The sequence below is a fragment of the Stenella coeruleoalba genome, assembly GCF_951394435.1.
Source record: "Stenella coeruleoalba genome assembly, chromosome: 13".
Lineage (NCBI taxonomy): Eukaryota > Metazoa > Chordata > Mammalia > Artiodactyla > Delphinidae > Stenella > Stenella coeruleoalba.
Genome location: NC_137159.1, coordinates 9503439 through 9527898, shown reverse-complemented (window position 1 = coordinate 9527898; position 24460 = coordinate 9503439). Strand labels below are relative to the sequence as shown.

General features: G+C 51.9%; 1 protein-coding gene across 3 annotated transcripts; it reads left to right on the top strand.

Moving 5' to 3' along the window:
* Positions 1-27: 27 nt before the first annotated feature.
* On the top strand, positions 28-21445 carry CNNM3 (cyclin and CBS domain divalent metal cation transport mediator 3). Of its 3 annotated transcripts, XR_013830978.1 has the most exons (9): positions 28-1445; positions 14821-14964; positions 15958-16107; positions 16405-16574; positions 16778-16874; positions 17233-17366; positions 17719-17857; positions 20653-20752; positions 21247-21369. XR_013830978.1 is itself a non-coding variant. In XM_079940418.1 (8 exons), the coding sequence occupies exons 1-8, from the start codon at positions 101-103 to the stop codon at positions 21309-21311; spliced, it is 2244 nt and encodes a 747-aa protein (XP_079796544.1). In that variant the 5' UTR covers positions 28-100; the 3' UTR covers positions 21312-21445. The 3 variants fall into 3 exon arrangements, 2 of the variants coding, with proteins under 2 accessions (XP_079796544.1, XP_079796543.1); XM_079940418.1 differs by lacking the exon at positions 20653-20752 and having other exon boundaries at positions 21247-21445; XM_079940417.1 differs by lacking the exons at positions 20653-20752; positions 21247-21369 and adding an exon at positions 20281-20627.
* The last annotated feature ends 3015 nt before the right edge of the window (positions 21446-24460 follow it).

Sequence of the window (24460 nt, the reverse complement as noted above, 5' to 3'; positions counted from 1 at the left end):
CCGCCGCCTATTGGCGGAAGAGGCGCCAGGGCTGGCGACGATTGGCCCGGGGGAGGCGGAGGGGTAGGCTGCGCGGGAGGCCGAGAGGGGGCAGCAGGCGATGGCGGCGGCGGCGGCGGCGGGTCGGCTAGGCTGGTTGCTCGCCGCGCTCTGCCTGGGCAACGCCGCCGGGGAGGCGGCGTCGGGCCCGCGAGTGCTGGGTGTCTGTCTGGAGGAGGACGGAGCGGCGGGCGCGGGGTGGGCGCGCGGAGGGGAGATGCGGGCCGCTCCGGAGGCCACCTTCCGCCTGCGCCTTTTCGGCTCGGGCTTCGCCAACAGCTCCTGGTCCTGGGTGGCCCCTGAGGGGGCGGGTTGCCCCGAGGGCGGGCCGGCCGCGGCGTCCGACGAGGCGGCGGCCCCCACGGGCGAGTGGCGTGCGCTGCTGCGCCTGCGCGCTGAGGCTGTGCGCCCGCACTCGGCGCTGCTGGCGGTGCGCGGGGAGCCGAGCGGCGAGGCGGCCGCCCCCACGGGCGAGTGGCGCGCGCTGCTGCGCCTGCGCGCCGAGGCCGTGCGCCCGCATTCGGCGCTGCTGGCCGTGCGTGTGGAGCCGGGCGGCGGGGCAGCCGAGGAGGCGGCGCCGCCCTGGGCTCTGGGCCTGGGGGCGGCGGGGCTGCTGGCGCTGGCGGCGCTGGCGCGGGGCCTGCAGCTGAGCGCGCTGGCGCTGGCGCCAGCCGAGGTGCAGGTGCTGCGCGAGAGCGGCTCGGAGGCGGAGCGTGCGGCGGCGCGGCGCCTGGAGCCCGCGCGGCGCTGGGCCGGCTGCGCCCTGGGCGCGCTGCTGCTGCTGGCTAGCCTGGCGCAGGCGGCGCTGGCGGTGCTGCTGTACCGCGCGGCCGGCCAGCGCGCCGTGCCTGCAGTGCTCGGCAGCGCGGGGCTCGTGTTCCTGGTGGGCGAGGTGGTGCCGGCTGCCGTGAGCGGGCGCTGGACGTTGGCGCTGGCGCCGCGCGCACTGATCCTCAGCCGCCTGGCAGTGCTGCTCACCTTGCCCGTGGCGCTGCCCGTGGGCCAGCTGCTGGAGCTGGCGGCGCGGCCAGGGCGGCTGCGCGAGCGCGTGCTGGAACTGGCGCGCGGCGGCAGCGACCCCTATAGCGATCTCAGCAAGGGCGTGCTGCCCTGCCGGACCGTGGAGGACGTGCTCACGCCCCTCGAGGACTGCTTCATGCTGGACGCCAGCACCGTGCTGGACTTCGGCGTCCTGGCCAGCATCATGCAGAGCGGCCACACGCGCATCCCCGTGTACGAGGACGAGCGTTCCAACATCGTGGACATGCTCTACCTCAAGGACTTGGCCTTCGTGGACCCCGAAGACTGCACGCCGCTCAGCACAATCACCCGCTTCTACAGCCACCCACTCCACTTCGTCTTCAACGACACCAAGCTGGACGCCGTCCTGGAGGAGTTCAAACGAGGTAACGGCCGGGGAATCGCGGAGGGGACTCGCATGTCAGCGCCCTACAGAAGGAGTGGGGGTTTAGGGAAGCTTGTGGGGAAGGGTCCCACCCTCGTGGAGAGCAGGGAAGCCTCTAAGGGCCCTTTTAATGAAGAGGGTGGCTTTGCAGCTCCGAATGACCCTTCGAAATATCATTTAAAGGCTGTGGCTCTGAAACTGACAGTGCTATAGACAGCAAAAGTCCCCTTCTCCTGGCAGGCCCCCAGTTTGGGGAGGTATGTCTACTTGGCTCTAACTCTCCAGCTCTTTACCAGGTCATTTCTGTGGCCTTTGGCTTTGTAGCAGGTCCAAACTCTTGGATAGAAACGGAAAGAACATAGAAGAGTATAGTCTTCAGGTACCTGGACGCTGCTGTCTGCACACATATGATATAAAAGTATCTGGTCCTGTGATGTTTTCAGGGCATCATTGTTAAGGTCACTGATGGGCTGCTACCTTCCTGATTGGTAAAAGGAAGGGAAAAGGAATGATTGGTAAATGTTTTTCTACAGGTGTGGAAGAAACTTCCACTGTAATTTCACCAGAAGCAACTTGATGGATACCAATTAGTCTCCCATTACTTTTTTTTTAAACCCCGAGTAAGGTCTCAAGTTCTCTCTTAACTCCATATTTTCACCCTCTCCTTTCACCCTGGTAAAAACTGAGACTCTCGCATTGTGAAGGTTTGGATTCCCCTGCAGTCTCCCTCTCCGTTGTTGGGCTTGGGTGTCCTCCCCAGAGGACACTTGGCCACTAGCCAGGCTTTTCACACCTGAACTGCAGGATGGGCTTGGGGACACCTCAGGACTCTGGATGAGCTTCACCCTAAAGACTAATTGCGGCGGAGAACTGAGCAGCTCCCCCTCATCTTCCTGGCAGCTGTGAAGTCTCCAGGCCCCTGTGAGCCCCTTGACTGTCAGGGCAGGGAGGCCAAGCTCTGCAGTAGTGACTATGTTACTCCTGCATTAGCACTGCTGTATGGAGGCCACTAGTGGGCGCTCTCGCGCACCACCTCCTGCTGAAGGGTGTTGAAGTTAGGCAGTAACTGTGTGGACTACTGTATCTGGGGATCTCGGTGGGAGACTTTGATGGGCAGCCCTGGCTGCTTTGCTAGAGAATCTCTGATAAGCTCCTGGCTGTTTCTTCAGAGAGTAGCCACGCAGCCCTTCACTGGGGAGAGGAGGCTGGGTCGGGGGCCTGGCAGCACCCCCCAGTAGCAAGTACTCTGTCTCTGAGTAGTACTGTAGTCTCTGAGGCAGTGGGGATTCTCGTGGCCTGGTGGCCAGCCGTGCAGGCCCTGGAGTCAGCAGGGGAGGGTACCATCCTGCCCCTGCTGCCTTCCAGCTTGAGGCCCTGGGGAGGCCGGGCTTGACCACCAGGGCGGTGACTGAGCAGAGCGTGGCACCATCCGAGTGGTTTGCACAGATCACTGACTGGTGTGGAGACCACAGTTGGGGGGTCCCAGTGGTTGGGGGGTCCAGTGAGAGGTGGTGGTAGCCCGAACAGGGGTGCACAGCGGGCCTGGAGAGGAGTAACCCAAGAGGGCATTTGAAGATGGGCTTAGGAGGATTTTGTGGTTAGCCCAGGAACTGGGGGGCAAGAAGAGGAGCTGAGGATGAATGTGCATTTTGACTTGGTGGTGGCCTTGACTTTCCCTGAGGCAGAGCACACGCAGGAAAGAGAGGGCTTGGGGGCGGTGGCGGGTGGCAGGCAGACGAGTTCGTTCTGGACACGGGAATTTGTGGCTCTGCAGTGGCCCGAGAGGCAGGCTCCTAGGATTAGTTGATGTGCAGTGAGATGCAAGTGAAAGCCCCAAGCAGGAGGGAAGGATCTGGACGTCTGTGTTGAAGTGGTCCTAGGAAGCAGCGCTTAAAGAGGGGCACAGCAGGGAAGGGGTGGAGGGCAGAGAGGAGGGGCTGCGGAGGAGAGCCAGACCCGGGAACGCCCTGGAAACTAAGGGAAGGAGAGTGATCAGGAGAGAGGCTGGCGTCATGTCCTTTGGATCCAGCAACCAGGATACCCTTGACCTTTGCAGAGCAGTTGTGGGGCCATGGAGTGGGGTGCTGGGGATTGAAGCACGACAGCCCAAGGAGACAGGCCTTCCGGGAGGTATGGCTGCAGAGCGTAAGCCAGGGGGCAGTGGCTGGGAGAGGCTGGGCGGGCAGGAGGCCTTCTGCTCTTTGGTTTTAAGATGGGGGATCTTAAGATGGGGGAGTCGAGTGGGTTTAGGTCGAAGTGTTGGTAGGAAGTTGCTGGTAGGGAGGGAAGGCCAGTGCAGGCTGCTTCTGTTCTGGGGTGGTGGCCTTGGGGCGGCTCTGGAGAGCCTCCTTCTAGAAGGCGGTGCGGGAGGGGTGCAGTCTGGAGGTTGAATGGGGGGCTCTTCAGTCCCCTCGGCCTCCTGCCTCCTGTGGAGAGTGAGGGCCATTCTCAGGGCAAGATGGCCACGTCTTTCCTGTGATATCCTGGGCTTTCTCTGCTCTCGTGCAGTGCAGTCCTTTGGCAGATCGCTTTACGTTTCCTCACTAAAGTCCTCGTTAGTCTAATACTCTTCATCGTTCCTCTGCTCATGAACAAAGGGCGTATCGCAGCCTCCCTGGTGCGTGCGGTTTTAGGAACCGATCCCCTTCCTGTCTCTCTGCCGAGTGTATGAGACGGTGGTCCCTCTGAATTCCCGACGCTGGAGGCCCTGGCATCTTGGCAGTTACTGCCATTCTGGGCCCTGTTTCTTTCTCTCCTTCAGAGCACAGTTTTGGAACTGTATAGTCTGGGAGAGGCACCTTCCCCGGTGAGGTGCCCCTCAGTCACTGTGCAGACTTGAGGTGACAGCTGATTGTTTTGTGCAGGCATTGCCGGGGGGAGCGCGTACTTTGGAGGTGTAGTAGGTAGCATGTATTTTCTTTAAAGCTATTAACCCCTGCCTTCTTTGCCAACCCCCAGTGACAACCACCAGTGACCTCAAGGACATTCAGCCAAAGGAGGGATTAGGATGGGTGCGCTTTTCGGAGTCTGCTTTAAACCCTGAGTTGTGGTTCATTGCCTTTCAGAAGCCAAAGGATTGCCCCAACTCTGAAGAGTCAGACCTGCTCAGACATCTGTGAGGGATGGTCACATAGTACTTTTCTCACAGGATACGTTCAGACAGTTTTTTTAAAAAAACGCTAAAGAGGGAAGGCAGAGGAATTCCATCGCCAACTGCATTTTTAGGAATGTCGTAGAAAATAGGCACTATGGAAGGGTCCTCTAGCACCCCTGTCGTTTGTGAGCGTTCTCGAGCCTGCTAACTAAAATCAGAACTCTAGAGCTTTTCAGAGCTTCCTGGTCGACGTCGGCAGGTGTGCCATCTCCCCCTGGCCTGCGGCTCTGTAGAGCTTTCGCGGGGAGAGCCGACGGCACCTGTCTGGGGGCCTGTGTCCGTGTTTGCAGTCAGCCAGCCAGGGGGCCCCATATCTTCAGGGCGTTTTATCCCATCAGATGAGAAGCTTGAATCCCTCCAGCTTCCCGTTCTCTGTGTGCCCCTCACTCCTTTCTGGTTGCCTCTTGGACCCCTCAGACATCCTGCCTTAAGGTTAGATCCTGTGGCCGCTGTTTGGGGGACCTTGCGAGGGCTCTTCTGTCTTCTGTTCATTATTGAATCATCTCATCACTGAGAACCTTGCGCCCATTTTATAGAAGTTTTGAAAGCAAGGTAGAAATTAGTCATTCCTGTAGGTAACCTGCCAAAGGGACTGGCTTTGTGGAAGAAGGGGGCTGAAGTGGGTCCTCTGCTCCCAGATGGCCATCTAGAACCTGGGCTTTGGCTCCCGAAATCCCAGAAGACCGTTGACCCACATTGTGTGTCGAGCCTCAGCCTTCCTGACGTGGCCTAACGGATTTGTATCCCGTGGCAGAGCTGTTGGGGCCCTCGTAGCAGTGCTGCCTGCCTGCCGGTGTGAGCCATTCCAGCCCAAACACCAAGGGGTGGGAAGCGTCTGGAAATGCCACGTTCCTCATTCAGTGCCTCTGTCTCAGCACGAATGGGCAGACAGTTCCCCAGGGACCCCTAGCCCCTTCCTCCTGGGAAGTGGGGAGGGAACTTAATGTGGGCATTTCCGCCTTTAATTTTTGTTCCAGGATGGTAGAGCCCCTAAAGAGGGCTGCTGGCTTCTCTTCAGTGGGGCCCTGAACTTGGCACCATGCCTATCTCCCAGAGGGGAGGGGGCTCCTAAGATTCAGTCTTTTGTTCTCCTCAGTGAAAGTCACTTGAGTGGGGTGGGGGGGGGTGTTAGGAGAGTGGACTCAGAGCCAGCTGCCTGGGTTCTAGCTTGGCAGGGTCACTGAACCTCTTTTGGCCTCAGTTTTCTCTGTGAACTGTAAAATGCAAATAATAATATGTGCCGTATAGAGTTGCCAGAGGGTTTGGTAAGTTAATAAATGAATAAAGCATTTGGTGGCTGGCACGCAGTAAGCAAGCCCTAAGTATAGGCATGCCTTGGAGATATTGTGGGTTCAGTTCCAGACCACCACAGTAAAGCAAGTCATACAAGTGTTTTGGTTTCTCAGTGTATATAAAAGTTATGTTTTACGTGTAGGGTAAGATTGTTTATTTGAGATTTTTCTTGTTTCTTGAGGTGAGATTGAATTGCTATGAACGTCCCTCTTAGAACTGCTTTTGCTGTGTCCCATGGGTTTTGGGTGGTCGTGCTTTCGTTGTCATTTGTGTCTAAGTATTTTTTTATTTCTTTGATTTTTTCAGTGATCTCTTGGTTATTTAGTAGCGCACTGTTTAGCCTCCACATATTTGTGTTTTTACAGTTTTTTTTCCTGTAATTGATTTACAATCTCAGAGCGTTGTGGTCAGAAAAGATGCTTGATATGATTTCAGTTTTCTTAAATTTTCCAAGGCTTGATTTGTGACCCAAGATGTGATCTGTCCTGGAGAATGTTCCATGTGCACTTGAGAAGAAAGTGTGTTCTGCCACTTTTCGGTGGAATGTTCTATAAATGTCAATTAGATCTATCTGGTCTGTTGTGTCATTTAAAGCTTATGTTTCCATATTTATTTTCTGTTTGGACGATCTGTCCATTGGTGTAAGTGGGGTGTTAAAGTCCCCTACTATTACTGTGTTACTGTCGATTTCTCCTTTCATGGTTGTTAGCATTTGCCTTACGTATTGAGGTGCTCCTATGTTGGGTGCAAAAACATTTATAATTGTTATATCTTCTTCTTGGATTGATCATTATGTAGTGTCCTTATTTGTCTCTTGTAACAGTCTTTATTTTAAAGTCTATTTTATCTGACATGAGTGTTGCTACTCCAGCTTTCTTATGATTTCCATTTCCATGGAATATCTTTCTCCATCCCTTCACTTTCAGTCTGTATGTGTCCCTAGGTCTGAAGTGGGTCTCTTGTAGACAGCATATATATGGGTCTTGTTTTTGTATCCATTCAGCCAGTCTTTGTCTTGTTTGGGGCATTTAATCCATTTACATTCAAGGTTATTATCGGTATGTATGTTCCTATTACCATTTTCTTAATTGTTTTGGGTCTGTTTTTGTGGGTCTTTTTCTTCTCTTGTGTTTCCCGCTTAGAGAAGTTCCTTTAGCATTTGTTGTAAAGCTGGTTTGGTGGTGCTGAATTCTCTTAGCTTTTGTTTGTCTGTAAAGCTTTTGATTTCTCCATCAAATCTGAATGAGATCCTTGCTGGGTAGAGTAATCTTGGTTGTAGGTTTTTCTCTTTCATCACTTTAAGTATATCCTGCCACTCCCTTCTGGCCTGCAGAGTTTCCACTGAAAAATCAGCTGATAACCTTATGGGGACTCCTTTGTATGTTATTTTTTGTTTTTCCCTTGCTGCTTTTAATATTTTCTCTTTGAATTTAATTTTTGTTAGCTTGATTAATATGTGTCTTGGGGTGTTTTTCCTAGGGTTTATTCTGTATGGGACTCTCTGTGCTTCCTGGACTTGGGTGACTATTTCCTTTCCCATGTTAGGGAAGTTTTCCACTATAATCTCTTCAAATATTTTCTCAGACCCTTTCTTTTTCTCTTCTTCTTCTGGGACCCCTGTAATGCGAATGTTGGTGTGTTTAGTGTTGTCCCAGAGGTCTCTGAGACTGTCTTCAATTCTTTTCATTCTTTATTCTGCTCCTTGGCATTTATTTCCACCATTCTGTCTTTACTCACTTATTCATTCTTCTGCCTCCGTTATTCTGTTATTGATTCCTTATAGTGTATTTTTCATTTCAGTTATTGTGTTGTTCATCTCTGTTTGTTCTTTAGTTCTTCTAGATTTTTGTTAAACATTTCTTGTATTTTCTCAATCCGTGCTTCCATTCTGTTTCCGAGATTCTGGATCATCTTTACTATCGTTACTCTGAATTCTTTTCCAGGTAGATTGCCTGTTTCCTCTTCATTTATTTGGTCTTGTAGGTTTTCCCTTGCTCCTTCATCTGTGACATTTTTTGCCGTCTCTCTTTTTTTAATGACTGGGATTGTGTTCCTGTTTTACTGGTTTGGCCTGAGGCTTCCAACACTGGAGTTTGTAGGCTGTTGGGTAGAGCTGGGTCTTGGTGCTGAACTCTGTGAGACCTCACTCTGATGAATATTCCCTGGGGTCTGAGATGCTCTGTTAGTCCGATGGTTCGGACTTCGGAGCTCCCACCGCCGGAGCTTCCGCCCGACCCTGGGCTTGCGAATCAAGATCCCGCAAGCAGTGTGTGGTGGCAAAAATAAAAAATAAAAAACAATAACAAAGTAAAAAATAAAATTAGACTAGGAAACTAACAGATAACATAGTTAGATATGTTAGAAATAAAAATATAGATGAGTCAACAACGGGAAGGTACATCAGTACCACAATAGTAAAAAGAGGTGGAGGGAAAAGAAAAAAAAAAAGGTGGTGGGGGAAGGCCTTGGCTGTGGAGGGCGGGGCCTAAGCAAGGGCGAGGTTTGGGTGGTGGGCGGGGCCTATGCTCAGGACCCACAGGGCTGGAAAAGGCCCTGGGGGCTGTGGGGGGTGGGACTTAGGCTCAAGGAACAGAAGGAGCCCAGGCGGCCCCACACCCCTGGTCTCAGAGGGCAGGGGATCTCACCTGGGAGCCCAGCAGGCTTCCTGGGCTCAGGTGGGTGGGGAAAACACCCTTCTCTCCTCTCCTGCTCCTCCTGGAGGGCCCCTCCTGCCTGCCTCTCCTGATCCCCACCTGGCCTCCCTCCTATGCCCACAAGGACCCACGCAGCCTGGAGGGGCCTTGGAAGGCGGGGCATTGGTCTGGGAGCTCGGCAGGCTCCTTGTGCCTGAGTGGGCGGGGCAGTTGCCCTCCGGTCCTCTCCTGCTCCTCCGGCAGGACCCCTCCCGCCTGCCTCTCCTGATCTCCCTGTTCTCCCTCCTGTGCCCCCAGGACCCTCACAGCCTGGATGGGGCTTTGGAGGGCAGAACCAGCTTGGGAGCTCAGCAGGCTCCCCGGCCCAAGTGGGCCATGCGATTGCCCTCCACTGCTCTCCTGCTCTTCCTGGAGAGTCCCTCCCACCTGCCTCTCCTGATCTCCTGGCCTCAGGGGCGCTGATCTTGTCTGGCCTCCACTTCTCCTCCCCCCTTGTTCCTGCTGTGTCCTACCAGTTCACTCTGGGGTTCCTCCCGTCTCCTTGGGGGTCAGAGTCCCCCACAAGCAGACGGCAGGCGCCCTAGTTGTGGGGAGATGCTAACTCCGCGTCTGAAATAGAAACGAAGGAAACAATAGCAAAGATCAATAAAACTAAAAGCTGGTTCTTTGAGAAGATAAACACAATTGATATACCCTTAGTCAGACTCATTAAGAAAAAAAGGGAGAGGACTCAGATCAATAAAATTAGAAATGAAAAAGGAAAAATCACACAACCAACACTGCAGAAATACAAAGGATTATAAGAGACTATTACAAACAACTATATGCCAATAAAATGGACAGCCACGAAGAAATGGACAAATTCCTGGAAAGGTACAATTTTCCAAGACTGAACCAGGAAGAATTAGAAAATATATAAACAGACCAATCACAAGTAATGAAATTGAAACTGTAATTAAAAATCTTACAGCAAACAAAAGTCCAGGACCAAATGGCTTCACAGGTGAATTCTATCAAACATCTAGAGAAGAGTTAACACCCATCCTTCTCAAACTCTTCCAAAAAATTGCAGAGGGAGAAACACTCCCAAATTCATTCTACGAAGCCACCATCACCCTGATATCAAAACCAGAAAAAGATATCATAGGGCTTCCCTGGTGGCGCAGTGGTTGAGAGTCCGCCTGCCGATGCAGGGGACACGGGTTTGTGCCCTGGTCCGGGAAGATCCCACATGCCGCGGAGCGGCTGGGCCCGTGAGCCATGGCCGCTGAGCCTGCGCGTCCGGAACCTGTGCTCTGCAGTGGGAGAGGCCACAACAGTGAGAGGCCCGCGTACCGCAAAAATAAATAAATAAATAAGAAAGTAAGCAAGTAAGCAAGCAGGTTTGATCCCTGGTTGGGGAACTAAGATCCCACATGCTGTGCAGCGTGGTCCCGCAGAAAATCAAACTAAAAAACCTTTATGGCTAAAAAATGTTAACCACCATCTGAGCCTTCAGCGAGTTATAAACTTTTTGATGGTGGAGAGTCTTGCCTCCGTGTTGGTGGTTGCTGGCTCATCAGGGTGGTGGCTGCTGATTGGGGTCGCCGTGGCAGTTTCTTAAGGTGACAGTGAAGCTTGCTCTATCAGTTGGCTCTTCCGTGCACCAGCGATGTCTCTGAAGCACCCAGCGCTGTTTGGTAGCATTTTATCCACAGTAGAACTTCTTCCAAAATTGGAGTCGGTCCTGTCAAACCCTGCCAACCCCACAACCCCTTATCAGTTAAGTTCATATGATGTTCTAAATCCTTTGTTGCCATTTCAACGGTCTTTGCAACATCTTTACCAAGAGTAGTTCCCATCTCAAGAAACCACTTTCTTTGCTCATCCATGAGAAGCAACTCCTCGTCCATTAAAGTTTTATCCTGAGATGGCAGCAATTCAGTCACACCTTCAGGCTCCACTTCTCATTCTAGTTCCCTTGCTCGTCCTACCACATCTGCAGTTACTTTCCTTCATGAAGTCTTGAACCCCTCAAAGTCATCCATGAGGGTTGGAATCAACTTCTTCCAAACTCCCATCAGTGTTGATATTTTGATCTCTTTTCATAAATCATGAATGTTCTTAATGGCATCTAGAATGGTGAATCCTTTCCAGAAGGTTTTCAATTGAGTTTGCCCACATCCATCAGGGGAATCTCTATCTATGGCAGGTGTAGCCTTATGTAATGTAGTTCTTAATAAGACTTGAAAGTTGAAATTACTCCTTGATCCATGGGCTGCAGTATGATGTTTTGTTAGCAGTCGTGAAAATAACATTAGTCTCCTTATACAGCTCCATCAGAGCTCTTGGGTGACCAGGTGCATTGCTGATGAGCAGTACTACTTGAAAAGGAATCTTTTTTCTGAGCATTGGCTCTCAACAGTAGGCTTAAAATATTCAGTAAACCAATGTGTTGTCATCCTTTATTGTTCAGTTTATAGAGCACAGGCAGAGTAGATTTAGCGTAATTCTCAACGGCCCTAGGATTTTTGGAATGGTAAGTGAGCATTGGCTTCAACTTAAAATCACCTGCTAACTGCATTAGCCCATAACAAGAGGGTCAGCGTGTCCTTTGAAGCTTTAAAACCAGGCCTTGACTTTTCCTCTCTGGCTGTCAAAGTCCTAGATGGCATCTTCTTCTAATATAAGGTGGTTTTGTCCACGTCGAACATCTGTTGTGTCGTGTAACTACCTTCGTTAATGATCTGAGCTAGAGCTTCTGGGTAACTTGCTGCAGCTTCTACCTCAGCACTTGCTGCCTTCGCCTTACTCTCTTATGTTATGGAGACGGCTTTCCTTAAACCTCGTGAACCGATCTCTGGTAGCTTCTTTTCATCTGCAGCTCCCTCACCTCTCTTAGCCTTGATAGAATTGAGAGGTGGGGCTTTGCACTGGGTTAGGTTTTTGGGTAAGGGAACGTTGTAGCTGGTTTGATCTTCTATCTAGACCACTCAGACTTTCTCCATATCAGCAAGAAGGCTGTTTGGCTTTCTTACCATTCACATGTTCACTGGAGTAGCACATTTATTTGCTTGTTTGTATATTTTTATTTTTTGGAGCAGCTCTTATTTATTTAAAAAAATTTTTAAATTATTTATTTATTTATTATTTATTTTTGGCTGCATTGGGTCTTTGTTGCTGCGCACGGGCTTTCTCTAGTTGTGGTGAGCGGTGGCTACTCTTCTTTGCGGTGTGCAGGCTTCTCATTGCGGTGGCTTCTCTTGTTGCGGAGCATGGGCTCTAGGTGTGCGGGCTTCAGTAATTGTGGCACGTGGGCTCAGTAGTTGTGGCGCACGGGCTTAGTTGCTCCACAGCATGTGGGATCTTCCTGGACCAGGGCTCTGAACCCGTGTCCCCTGCATTGGCAGGTGGATTCTTAACCACTGCGCCACCAGGGAAGCCCTGGAGTAGCTCTTTTAATTTCCTTCCAGAACTGTCCCTTTGCATTCACGACTTGGCCGTTTGGTGCACGAGGCCTAATTTTCAGCCTGTCTCAGCTTTCGACATGCCTTCCTTGCTAAGCTTAATCATTTCTAGCTTTTGTTTTAAAATGAGAGGCCTGTGATTCTTCCTTTCACTTGAACACTTAGAGCCTATTGTAGGGTTATTAATTGGCCTAAATTGCAGTATTGTGTCTCAGGGAACAGGGAGAGAGGAGAGGAGAGGGAGAGAGACAGGGAATGACCGGTTGGTGGAGCAGTCAGAACACACACAGTATCTATCAAGTTCCCCGTCTTATGTGGTTGCAGTTGGTGGCGCTCCCCCAAAACAATTACAATAGTAACATCACAGATCGCCTTAACAGATATAATAATAATGGAGTTTGAAAATCTGGAAGAATTACCGAAATGTGACACACAGAGTGAGCAGATGCTGTCTGAAAAATGGTGCCGACAGACTTGCTTGACGAAGGGTTGCCACACACCTTCAGTTTGTTGGGGAAAAAAAAAAAAAAAAAAGCAGTATCTGCGAAGCACATTGAAATGACGTAGGCCTGTACTGCATTTCTTCAGTTCTCAGTTGCACGTTGTTTTTGTATTTTAACATCTCTGTAACCAGGATGTCTCATGATTGATGACATCTTGGATTTGATGACATGCAGTAAATGTGATCTTTTTATCCTTTTACAGCCTCCTTCCTTTCTTGATCATCTGGTTAGTGGTCTAATAATAATAGCTTTTGCTTGACTCTTGACATTTTCATTCCCTCCAACTTTGGAGCAGAGGTCTTCCTATACCTGATTACTGGGGGCGGGGCAGGGGGCACGGATGCTGAAAGAATGAGGCAGCTGCTTCCAAAGCATGCGCTTCTAAACCCAATCACTACATTGTCATTGAACCCAAGGTATGTAAAGTAGGATTCATACAAAGAGGTGAGCGTGACTTTTTGCTTTACCAAAGGATTCTTGAAGCAAGCACCCCTTTACATGCAGGTCCAGGCCGGCTTTTACCCTATGCTTTATTCACTAGTAATAAAAAGGGGCAGCAACCTAAATGTCCATCAACAGATGAATGGATAAATAAGATGTGGTATATATGCAAGTGAATACTACTCAGCCACGAAAAAGAATAAAGTGATGTCATTTGCAGCAACATGGATGAACCTAGAGAATATTATACTTAATGAAGTAAGTCAGACAGAAAGACAAATATTATATATCACTTTTATGTGGAATCTAAAAAATAATACAAATTATATAAAACATAAACAGACATAGAAAACAAACTTATGGTTACCAAAGGAGGGGGGAGGGATAAATTAGGAGTGTGGGATTAACATATACAAACTGCTATACATAAAATAGATACGCAACAAGGATTTACTGGATAGCACAGGGAACTATATTCAAAATCTTGTAATAACTATAATGGAAAAGAATCTGAAAAAATATAACTGAAACACTTTGCTGTACACGGTGTGAACTAACAATATTGTAAATCAGCTGTACTTCAGTGAAAAAAAATACTGTTAAAAAGGGGTGGGGGCATGCTTGACATGAGTTTGGTCTCAGTGCCATATCCTAGACCTGCACAGTCCACTCCAGTCGCCACTACCCACAAGTGGCTGCTGAGTTCTTGAACGGTAACCAGTCTGAATTGAGATGTGCAGTGAGTGCCAAACACACACCAGATAGCAAAGACTTAGTGCCCAAAAAAGGAAAAATATCTATTCATATGTTTATATTGACTGCATGTTGAAACGATATTTTGATTATATTAAGTTGATCATAAAATACTATTAATTTCATTTCTGTCTCTTTAATTTTTATAATGTAGCTACTCAAAAGTTTTAAATTACCTGTATGGCTTGCATTCTGTTTCTTTTTGTTTTTGTTTTTTTAAATGGTTTTTTTGACGTGAACCATTTTTAAAGTCTTTATTGAATTTGTTACAATATTGCTTCTGTTTTATGTTTTGGTTTTCTGGCCCTGAGGCATGCGGGATCTTAGCTCTCCGACCAGGGATCGAACCCGCACCCCCTGCATTGGAAGGCGAAGTCTTAACTACTGGACCGCCAGGGAAGTCCCACATTCTGTGGCTTTTGGACAAGCATAAAGCTTTATGGAGAAAAAGCACTTACCCGAAACAGAGTATATTCTTGAAGTTTCCCTAACAGTCCCCAGCACTCTGAGGCCGGGCTTTTCTCAAGCTTACATTTTCTCGTAAAACAAGCAGTTAGCTCACCTGAGGAGGATGCAGAGGAGGAAGGAGAAGAGTTGCAGCTTCCTGCTCTTCCTCCCGCACAGTGTGGGCTCTAACTGGCCGATTATCATCATCTTCATCCCCTGGGTGACTTTCATGCACCTCGGCTTCTGGAAATACAGGGCAGCCTTCAGAATTGGGAACGCTCCCTTTGGAGACTCAGGCGGGGTGGCCCCTCTCAGCTTCCGCATTCAGACTGTCCCCGGGGAGCCAGCGTCTTTGGTGTCGGCGCCCTGTGTCCACGGTCCGGTTGCGGCTGTTTACGGTGTCTGTTCTGGTCGGGATGCATCCTTGTCTAAACCACGTTTACGGCGTGGAGTCGCACAGACCCGGGGTGACTCCAGCTCCGCCGCTGCCTGGGGGGACTTGGGCAGGTGGACATGGGGTCCAAGACTTACTCCTCACGGGCACCTAGGAAGAGTCTCTCCTGGTGCCTGGCCTGTTGTGGGAACATAGACATCAGCCTCTGTCCTTGTAGTGGGCCAGTCACATGGGACTAAGGAAAACAGGAGGCCCCCTAGCAAGCTGTAATGCAGGTGTCCCTCCCCGCAGGGAAGTCCCACCTGGCCATCGTGCAGAAGGTGAACAACGAGGGCGAAGGTGACCCCTTCTACGAGGTGCTGGGCCTGGTCACCCTGGAGGACGTCATCGAGGAGATCATCAAGTCCGAGATCCTGGACGAGTCCGAAGACTACCGTGAGTCGTGGCCCTGGCGCTTTTCTGGCTCAGCCGGTCTTTCGAGCTTACAGAGACGTGTGGATCAGAGGATGGCAGGTCTCCGTGTTGTCAGAAGCGGGGCTGGATCTCGGGTCAGAGCCGTCATGTACCCAGGCCCCGTCTCCTTACCCCTGCGTGGGCCGGGATTGCCCCTTGCAGGAGGGAGGGCTCACACGTGTGCCTGGACGCAGAGCCACGGGGGTGTGTCCCATGGGTGGCTTTGCAGTCCCAGGGCTTGCCCGGAGCTCTGCCTTTAACGGGCTTTTTCCCAGTCTTTATCTTCCTTGGTCCGTTTGCATTCTCTTGTTCTGTTGTATAGAAGTGTCTTCTCAGAGAAGCCCATTCTTTACTGCTGAGAGGTTCTTCCCCAAATACATGATCGTGGGGCCTGTGATTGTGTTTTAGAAGTGCCTGACTCTTGGGATGGCAGCTGCGGTCTGCAGGGCAGACACAGAGCCCATGCTTGACGGCGGGCCTCACGTGGGCCCCCTGGGACACTGAGCTGCCTGCCCTGTGAGCTTGGAAGTGAATCTCTGCCCACGTGTCTGTCCCCCAAATGCAGCCTTTTGGTTTGGCATCTCAGAGTGCCATAGGCACGGAGTCTGCAGGTTAGCGGCTGTTTGGCACCAGTAATCCTCGAACGTGTGCTTTCTAGCGAGGGGCCTGTTGTTTTACATAAGCTGTCTGCCATCGTATCGGCATTATCTTCTCCCAGCTCCGAGGAGGGAGCAGGCCTCTCTGCTACTTCTCGGGACATCGCTGGAATGCAAGCTGCCACCCCTCTGACCAGGCACCAGATCACTGCCTGGGTGGAGTGGCCGCCAGGTGCTGTCAAGACAGCAGTGCCCTGATGCTGTCCCCCCACAGGAGCCCCGAGGCCTTGGGGGGAGGGAGAGGCAACGTGCCCCTTGGTCCAGTCATGTTGATGGAGGGCTGCTGGAGCCTAAGCAGGCCCTCTTCTCCCCGCCCCAGGAGACACCGTGGTGAAGAAGAAGCCTGTGTCTCTGAGCGCCCCTCTCAGGCAGAAAGAGGAATTCTCCCTGTTCAAGGTGTCTGACGATGACTATAAAGTGAAAATCTCGCCTCAGCTGCTCTTGGCCACCCAGCGCTTCCTTTCCCGAGGTGAGGGTGAGGGTGGGCCTCGTCCCTGCTCACCGGCCAGTGGAGCAGGAGACCCCCCCCACCCCATTCCCAGTAAGCAGGAGGGTGTCCAGGAGAACTTTGGCGACTCTCTCTGCCGCCCTGTCATTAGCTCGGGTCACTTGAAGGCGGCTCCTCTGTGGGTGGCGGAGAGCTGAGGCCGGGTGGGTGTTGTGGGAGGCTGGGGGAGCCGAGGCATGCAGCGGGAGGCGGGCGGGTACACGGGCTGCGCTGGGCCCGGTGGACACTGTCCCCGCACCTGTTTCCCCTGTGGGGCAGAGGTGGATGTATTCAGCCCGCTGCGAATCTCCGAGAAGGTCCTGCTGCACCTGCTGAAGCATCCCAGCGTCAACCAGGAAGTGAGGTTTGACGAGAGCGACCGCCTGGCCGCCCACCACTACCTGTACCAGCGCAGCCAGCCGGTGGACTATTTCATCCTCATCCTGCAGGTACCTGCGAGCCCGGCCTGGAGCCCGCCGCTTGCTTAGGAAGTGGGGAGGGTCTGAGAAGAGGAAGGAAGATCCAGATGCACCCGCCCTGGATAAGTGGGGTCAGTGCTCTCTCCTTGTGCTCTTTGCTGGCAGGGAGGATAACCTGTCCACCTCTTTCTTTCCCTGTCCCTCTCTCCTCCCCCTCTTCCCCGACCTCCCAGGGCAGGGTTGAGGTGGAGATCGGGAAAGAGGGCTTGAAGTTCGAGAATGGGGCCTTCACCTACTATGGAGTGTCCGCCCTGACGGCGCCGTCCTCGGGTAAGCTGCAGCCGTCCCAGAGCTGGAGGCAGGGGTCGGCGGCGGGATGGGCATTGCCGAGGCTCTCCAGTGCCCCGCGTCCGGCCTGTCCTTCCTGCAGATCCCGCGCCTCCTGCAAGGCAGTCTGCCTTGGGGCGTGCTGGCCCTCTCGTCTGCGGGCTGCATGGGGGTGGGGCAGCATTTCTTCGGGGCTCATCTTTGTTGCTCTCCCCACCCCTGCACAGCTTTTCCCAGGAGGAGCATGTTGGCCATCCTTTTCAGAGCCCCTGGCTGTACTCCCTCACCAGGGTGATTTGTGGGGTGGATCTCAGAGGCTGGGTGGGGCTGGCCTGCTCCGTCACCCACTATCCTCTCATAGTTCACCAGTCCCCGGTGTCCTCGCTCCAGTCCATCCGCCACGACCCGCTGCCCGAGCCCGCCGAAGGCACCCGCTTGTCTGCATACTGTCCTGACTACACCGTGAGGGCCCTCTCTGACCTGCAGCTCATCAAGGTGACCGTCTGGGCTGCTCACTGGTGCTGGCTTTTAACCAGCTTTGCGTCCCCGAGGGCTAGACCAGCTGGTCACACATTTGAATGGATTAAGAATAAATTCTGATTGAGTCTATCTGAGACTTCCCAGAGCAAGACCTTGTACTTGCTGTGAAGGGTGGATGGCCTGGCCCCTCTGTCTGCTGGTGGGCCTAAGCGCCCAGCTTCCTTGGAGATGTTAACAACACTTCCGCCCCGCACCCCCCCACCCCCCAACCCTGGTTTGGGGGCTTGAGGGCAGGAGGGAGGGGTGTGGCCCCTCACCTCCCCTTCTTCGTCCAGCTGCACGAGTTGCAACGCTTCCTGTGCCCCAGGTCACGCGGCTGCAGTACCTCAATGCACTCCTGGCCACCCGAGCCCAGGCCGTGCCGCAGTCCCCTGAGAACGCGGACCTCCAGGCCGTCCCAGGCAGCCAGACCCGGCTCCTTGGTGACAAGACAGCCGCAGCCACAGGTGAGCCCCGTGCGGCTGCATCCTGCGGCGTTGACCCCAGGGCGAGCGTGCCCTTTGCCGTCCTGGCTGCACACACAGACCTGCTCTCTCTGCCCTCGCCCTGCCCTACATTTGTTCTTTTTCCCTTTTGTCTCCCCGTTCTTTTCTCTCTCCCTTCTTGTGTGTTTTTTTTTTTTAAGAAGATGTTGGGGGTAGGAGTTTATTAATTTACTTATTTATTTTTGCTGTGTTGGGTCTTCGTTTCTATGCGAGGGCTTTCTCTAGTTGTGGCAAGTGGGGGCCACTCTTCATCGCGGTGCGCGGGCCTCTCACTATCGCGGCCTCTCTTGTTGCGGAGCACAGGCTCCAGACGCGCAGGCTCAGTAGTTGTGGCTCACGGGCCTAGTTGCTCCGCGGCATGTGGGATCCTCCCAGACCAGGGCTCGAACCCGTGTCCCCCGCATTAGCAGGCAGATTCTCAACCCCTGCGCCACCAGGGAAGCCCCCTTCTTGTGTTTTTAATAACTCGTCACCGCTGAGCTATAGGTCAGCTGACATTCTGAGTAGGAGCACGTAAGTCAGCATTTTCTCTCCAGGGCCTGTAGGGTGGGTTGATTTAATTAGAGAATACAGTTGACCCTTGAACAACAGCAGGTTAGGGGCGCCAACCCTCTGCGCAGTCAAAAATCTGTGTATAACGTGGTCGGTCCTCTGTATTTGTGGTTCTACGTCCGCAGATTCAACCAGCTACAGCCTGTGTGGTGCCGGAGTATTTACTATTGAAAAGTAATCCGCATATAAGTGGACCCATGCAGTTCAAACCTGAGGTGTTCAAGGGTTAACCGTAGTTGCTAAGTGGGAGTATGGTCACGTTCAGGGGCTGTATTGGGTCATTTGGGGTTAGGGTTAGGTCACCTAGAAAGTGAAGATTTGGGTCACCAGTGGGCCTGGCTCTGAAGGTAGGTGGCTGGTGGACACCATCCCCAAAACCCAGAAGAGCACCTCCTGTGGCGTTCGGTCCCATCCAGGCCTTCCACTGGGAGCAGGAAGAAACAGACTTTGCAGAGTGGGATGGGAAACCCCACCCTTAGAGTGTAAGGAGGGAAAATAAAAAAGGAGCCTGTGAAGGGTGGGCTTTGGGTGGGAGTGGTAAAACACATCAGGGAACTTTCTTGTCCTTGTTATTCAAGAAGGTACTTTTATGCTGACCGAGCTCCTAGGTTGGGGTCTGAGGTCTTCCGGGGCTTGGCGGGGCTTGGGAGAGGCCGTGGAAGGAACTGCAGGGGCCTGACTGCCTGTGCTCCATCCCCCTTACCCTGCAGTGGGGACGCCGAGCTCTTAACTGAACACTTCCCATGCCAAGCACTGTGCTAAGTGCTCTCCTCGTCCTGACTCATCTAAGAAAACTTCCCTGAAGTTTTAAGAGGTGGTAGCTGTCACGCCCATCTTACAGGTGAAGAGTCGGAGGCCGGGAGAGATGGGCACTCTGGCTTCGATGCACCTTGGTTACCGGACCCACGTTTGAGAAGGGAAACGTGTTTTTATAATGGAAAGGTGCTTCCTGAGCTGCGTCGGTGGCTCCACTCCTGCGAGCCCCATCTGTGGTGCTGGTGAAGGACCCTGGGGGGTTGAGTTGGGTCCTGGATCCGGGCCTGGTCGCGGTCCTTTTGGAATGAACGGACCCTTCGTTCGCCTCTTAGGGCGGAGCCCGCGCCTCTGTTTACCCGCTGTGACGGTCTTTTATTTTGCGAGGCACCCCTCACACAGAGGTTCGCACCATCAGGTTCGCACCATCAGGTTAGACCCGGGTCTCAAAGGCCAGGACGTTTTTGTGTTTCAAAGTGTGAGCCTTTTGGCTTGGGTTTCCTCCATCTGCTACTCTGACTGCACAGGTTGTGTATAAGGTACAAACTTAAATCTAAGAATCCTGGTTTTTCCTTTCGTTTCATCTTTTATCACATACCCAGAGGTTTTTTAATCCTTTTGTGGCTTCAGTGGCTCGTGAGGCAGTCCTCTGAGAGCATCGTTTTTAGTGGCTCATGGGCCATTTCCTCTTTGTAACGGATTACCAAGCAGCCCCTGTTCTGTAGTCGTGATGTTGGTGATTTGCCCCCAAGTGTGCGGCCTGACATTGGCCCTGGGCGGCCCTCAGGGTCTTGCACTTTATCTCTGTTAACCTGTTGCTTCGCTGCCCGGGGAGCTCAGTGTTGCTACACGTGTTGGACGCGTCCCCGGGGCGCTGCTGAAACGGTGCAGGTCAGAGCCATCCTCTGGGTGACTGGCTCTAGCTTCCTCAGCAGAGAAGTGTCTGAAATGCTTGGAAAGCACGATGATCTTGAGCTGCCTTCAGCCGGGTCGGCAAATGGCGTGAGGGCCAAATCTGCCTGTTCTCGGAACGTTTTACGGGAGGTGCCCATCTGCTGAGGGATTGTACTCGGCTGCAGGTGGAGTTGCCTCGTTGCCCCCGAGGCCTGCAAAGCCTAAGAAGACTGGCCCTTTACAGAGACACCTTCCGGAGCCCTGGTCCGCCGCTTCACATTCGGAAAACCCCCTCCACATCGATCAGTCCCAGAGCGGGATTCCCAGGGAGAGTCCGAGCTTGACACCGGGCCTCCTGGGCCGCTCTCGCCCCCGCGGCCCTGACTCTGCGGTGCTGCCCGTGCTGCCCAAGCTGCCCGAGCGGAGCGGTTCTGCCGGAGCAGCTCCATAGCTGGTCTTCTCTCTCTCTCCCTCCCTCTCCCTCTTCCCTCCCCCTCCCTCCCCTCCCTCTCTCCCTCCCCTCCCCCTTCCTCTCCCTTTCCCTCTCCTCTCTCTAGCTTTCCCAGTAGGCCTTTCCCTCTTTGGCACATTTGGAAACTGCAGTTGATAATTGACTGTGGACTAGTGAGCATTTTTTGTTTTAAGACAACATGCAAGGTAAATGTCTTGCCTTTTACTTTACCTTCTCTTTGCTTTCCTTTGCCAGCCTGTTAGCTGCTGGGGGCCATGCAGACCTCTCCCCCCAGGTGGGGGGCACTGCTTCCTGTCCCTTGTTGCTACTTCTCATTTTTCTGGAGGGCAGAGGGACCATGAAATGCCTGCTCAGCCTTGGAAACAAAAGCTCCCTCCCAGCGCCTGCTGTGTTGTCTGGGCAGCCGCCTCCTGCCTGGCCTTATGGCCTCGGCCTCCCACCGGCAGAAGCCCTGCCTGTCAGTGATGGCATCCGTCCCGGCAGTGGTTTTCTCTCACGAGGCTGAGCATTTTCCTAGCTAAATGCTCCCAGCTCTGCCTCGATGTCTCCCGAGGAGGCCTGAGGCTCCTCGGCCCCCCGCCCCCCTGCCCCTTCCCGTCCTAAAGAGGACTGAACACCTGGGGTCAGGGGACCCGCTGCCTGTTCGGGCTCCGATGCCGATTTTCCGTCTCCCCTCTAGGGTCCAGCCACAGCAGACCCGGCCTCCCGGCGGAGGAGAGCCCTGGGCGGAACCCGGGAGTTTAACCGCTTGGCAGGCAGCCCCAGGTCTGGGGAACGGACAATCACGTGGGGAACTGGAGCGAGCCAAGGAGCGGCTTCCTGCCAGCCTGTCCGCATCCCCTGCAGGCCACGTTTTAGATGGCCCTCGTGGACGCGGGTCCTGGCTGCCCTCAGAACCAGAGGCTGGTGCCAGGAGCCTCAGCAGGTCCTGCCCCCCTTTAGGAGATGGGGGTCCGCCGGGGCCAGCCCTCCAGGCCTGCTTCCGAACGGAATGAAAGGAACAGTGCCACCTCCAGTCGCTGTGCCAGCCTCCCTGTGACAGTGCAGTGTGTTTATACCTCTTCTGGCCAAGCCACCACGTGAGTGCACGGTTACCGCCTCTCTGTGGCCGTGACCTGTTCTCTCTCTGCTTTTAATCTGCCAGCCTCCTGCTGCTGGCAGCACCAGTGTGGGCTGGGGGTTCACATCCGTGGCCTTGGCCACCGTGACCTTTCAGGCTTCCCTTACGATGCCATGCTTCAGAGCACGTGCCCAGCCTGTCCCATGTGCCAAACCTGGAAGCAAGCCTGTCACACCAGCCCCGCTCCCTCCTGTGCAGGTGGCTTTCTCACGCTGGCCCTGCGGGGCTGAGGAACCTCTTCCTCCTGCCACTCCTCAGCCTGCCTGGCTCAGTCGCCACTAACAGTATTGTCGTTTCCTGTGTTTTAAGAAGAGGTCACACGTGGGAGGAAGGGACTGCTCTGCTGCACCTAAGCCTTTGTCGTGGGGTTCCGGGGAGGGCAGCCCGTGGCCCCCCTGGGGGCGCCGTGTGGCTGTCAGGTGCGTGGAGGGTGGCCAGGGCGGCCAGGGCTGGTTGTGAACCAGGTAGAACCCTCTCCGTCCTTTGGAAAAAAGAACATGACATCGGAGTTTTTCTTAGATCTCTGAAACATTTCAAGCTCTTTGCCATTTTCCTTTTCTAGCTCTGGGGTTTTAGAGAAGCGGGAACGAGAAGGTATTTGTCTCGCCTTCTGGTTCACCTAAAGTCACCTTCCACAGTGCTTCAGCTGCGCAGAAACCAGGGCATCACGGGGACCAAGGATGGGGAGGGGGCAGGATTTCTGGAACCTTTCCCAAAGGTATTTGGGTCCTTACCCAGGATCAGTGGGAATGAAGGCCAAAAAACAGTGGCATGCTCACTGAGAGACTTTTCTCAAGGAATTCTCTCCAGGAGCAAACCCAGGTGGGAAGTAGATACTTTAAAATTCTGTCTCTCCAGAACAGTGGTTCTTAACTTTGGCTGCACATTGGAAATCACCTGGCAAATTAAAAATACTGATACCTGGGGCCCATCCCCCAGGGATTCTGATTTAACCAGTCCAGGCATCAGGATTTTATTCTTTAAAATTATTTTGGGTTCACAGATCATATACCCTTCACACCCGCTTCCCTGAATATCTCACATAACCTTGGTGCATTTATCGAAACTAAAAAATTAACATGGGTACAAAACTATTAAGTAAATTACAGACTTGGATTTTTATCAGATTTTCCATCATGTCCCTTTTCTGTTGCAGGATCCAATCCAGGACACCAAGTTGCATTTAGAGCTATTGCTTTTTTTTTTCCTAAGTAACTTGTTACTTTGAAATAATTAACAGATTCATAGGAAGTTGCAAAGATAGAGGTCCCACGTACCCTTCACCCAGTTTTCCTCAATGATTACATCTTACATAGTTACAATGCAGTATCAAGACCAGGAATCTGACACTGGTGCAATGTGGGCATATAGTTCTATAGCATCTTATCACATGTAGATTTGTGTAACCACCACTGCAATCTAGATACAGAACTGTTCCTCCCTAGGATCTCCCTCCAACAGACCCTTTATTAGAGCCCCCCCACCCCCTCTGGCCACTATCCCTAATTCCTGGCAACCACTAATCTGTCCATCATCTCTATAATTTTGTCATTTCAAGAATGTTGTATAAATGGGGTCTTACAGTATGTAACCATTGGGACTGGCTTTTTTCACTCAGCATAATGTTCTGGAATCTCCTCCAGGCTGTTGCACGTGTCAATGGCTCATTCCTTTTTGATGGCTGTGTGGTGTTCCATCATATACTCACTGTCCTGTCTAAGGACATCTGGGTGGTTTCCAGTTTTTGGCTATTCCAAATAAAGCTGCTATGAACATTCATTACAGGTTCTTGTGTAAACATTGGTTTTCTTTTCTCTTAGCTAAATGTCTAGGAGTGCAATTGCCAGGTCGTATGGTTACTGCATATTTAAGTTTTAAAAGAGACTGCCAGACTTTTTCAGAGCGCCTGTACAGCCGTACATTCCCACCAGCAATGTGGGAGTATTTTTCCACATCCGCTCCAGGATTTGGTATTGTCACTATTTTCTATTTCAGCCACTCTGGTAGGTGTGTAGTGCTATCTCATTGTGGGTTTTATTTGCATTTCCATAGTGGCTAATGTATATTTTTTTATGTGCTTGTTTCACCTTGTGAAATGTCTGTTCATGTCTTTTGCCCATTTTCTAATTAGATTGTTGTTTTTACTGCTGAGTTTTGAGAATTCTTTATATATTCTAAATACTAGGCTTTATTGGGTTTTTGGTTTGCAGATATTTTTTCCCTAATCTGTAGCTTATTTTTTCATCCTCTTAACAGGATTCTTTTGCAGAGCGAAAGTTTAAAATTTTGGTGAATTACAACTTACTGATTTTCTTTTATGGACTATGCTTTTGGTGTCATGTCTAAGAATTCTTTAGTCCTTGGTTGTGAAGATTGTCTTTTTTCTAAAATTTTACAGTTTTAATTTGTATGTAAGTTCGTGATCCATTTCGTTTCTTTTAAAAAATTTTTTTTGCCTATAGACGTCCAGTTCTTTCAGCACCATTTGTTGTAAAGCGTATCTTTCCTCCGTTGAATAACTTTTGCATCTTTTGGCATATTTGCTGTGTCTATTTCTGGGTTGTCTGTTCTGTTCCTTTGACCGATGCGTCTGTCTCTTCACTGGTACCACACTGTCTTGATTATTATAGCAATTTAATAGGTCCTGAAATCAAGTGGACTGATCTCTCCCACTTTGTTCTTTTCCAGAGTTGTTTTAGTTTTAAATTTTAGAATAATCTTGTCTACATATACAAAGAAAAATCTTGTTGGGATTTTGGTAGGAACTGTGTTA

Excerpts from the sequence above, each read along its gene's own strand:
- CNNM3 (XM_079940417.1), top strand. The coding sequence starts at position 101 with ATGGCGGCGGCGGCGGCGGCGGGTCGGCTAGGCTGGTTGCTCGCCGCG. Across the intron at positions 16,108-16,404 it reads CCAGCGCTTCCTTTCCCGAG|AGGTGGATGTATTCAGCCCG; the intron begins GTGAGGGTGAGG and ends CCTGTGGGGCAG. Across the intron at positions 17,367-17,718 it reads CTGACCTGCAGCTCATCAAG|GTCACGCGGCTGCAGTACCT; the intron begins GTGACCGTCTGG and ends CCTGTGCCCCAG.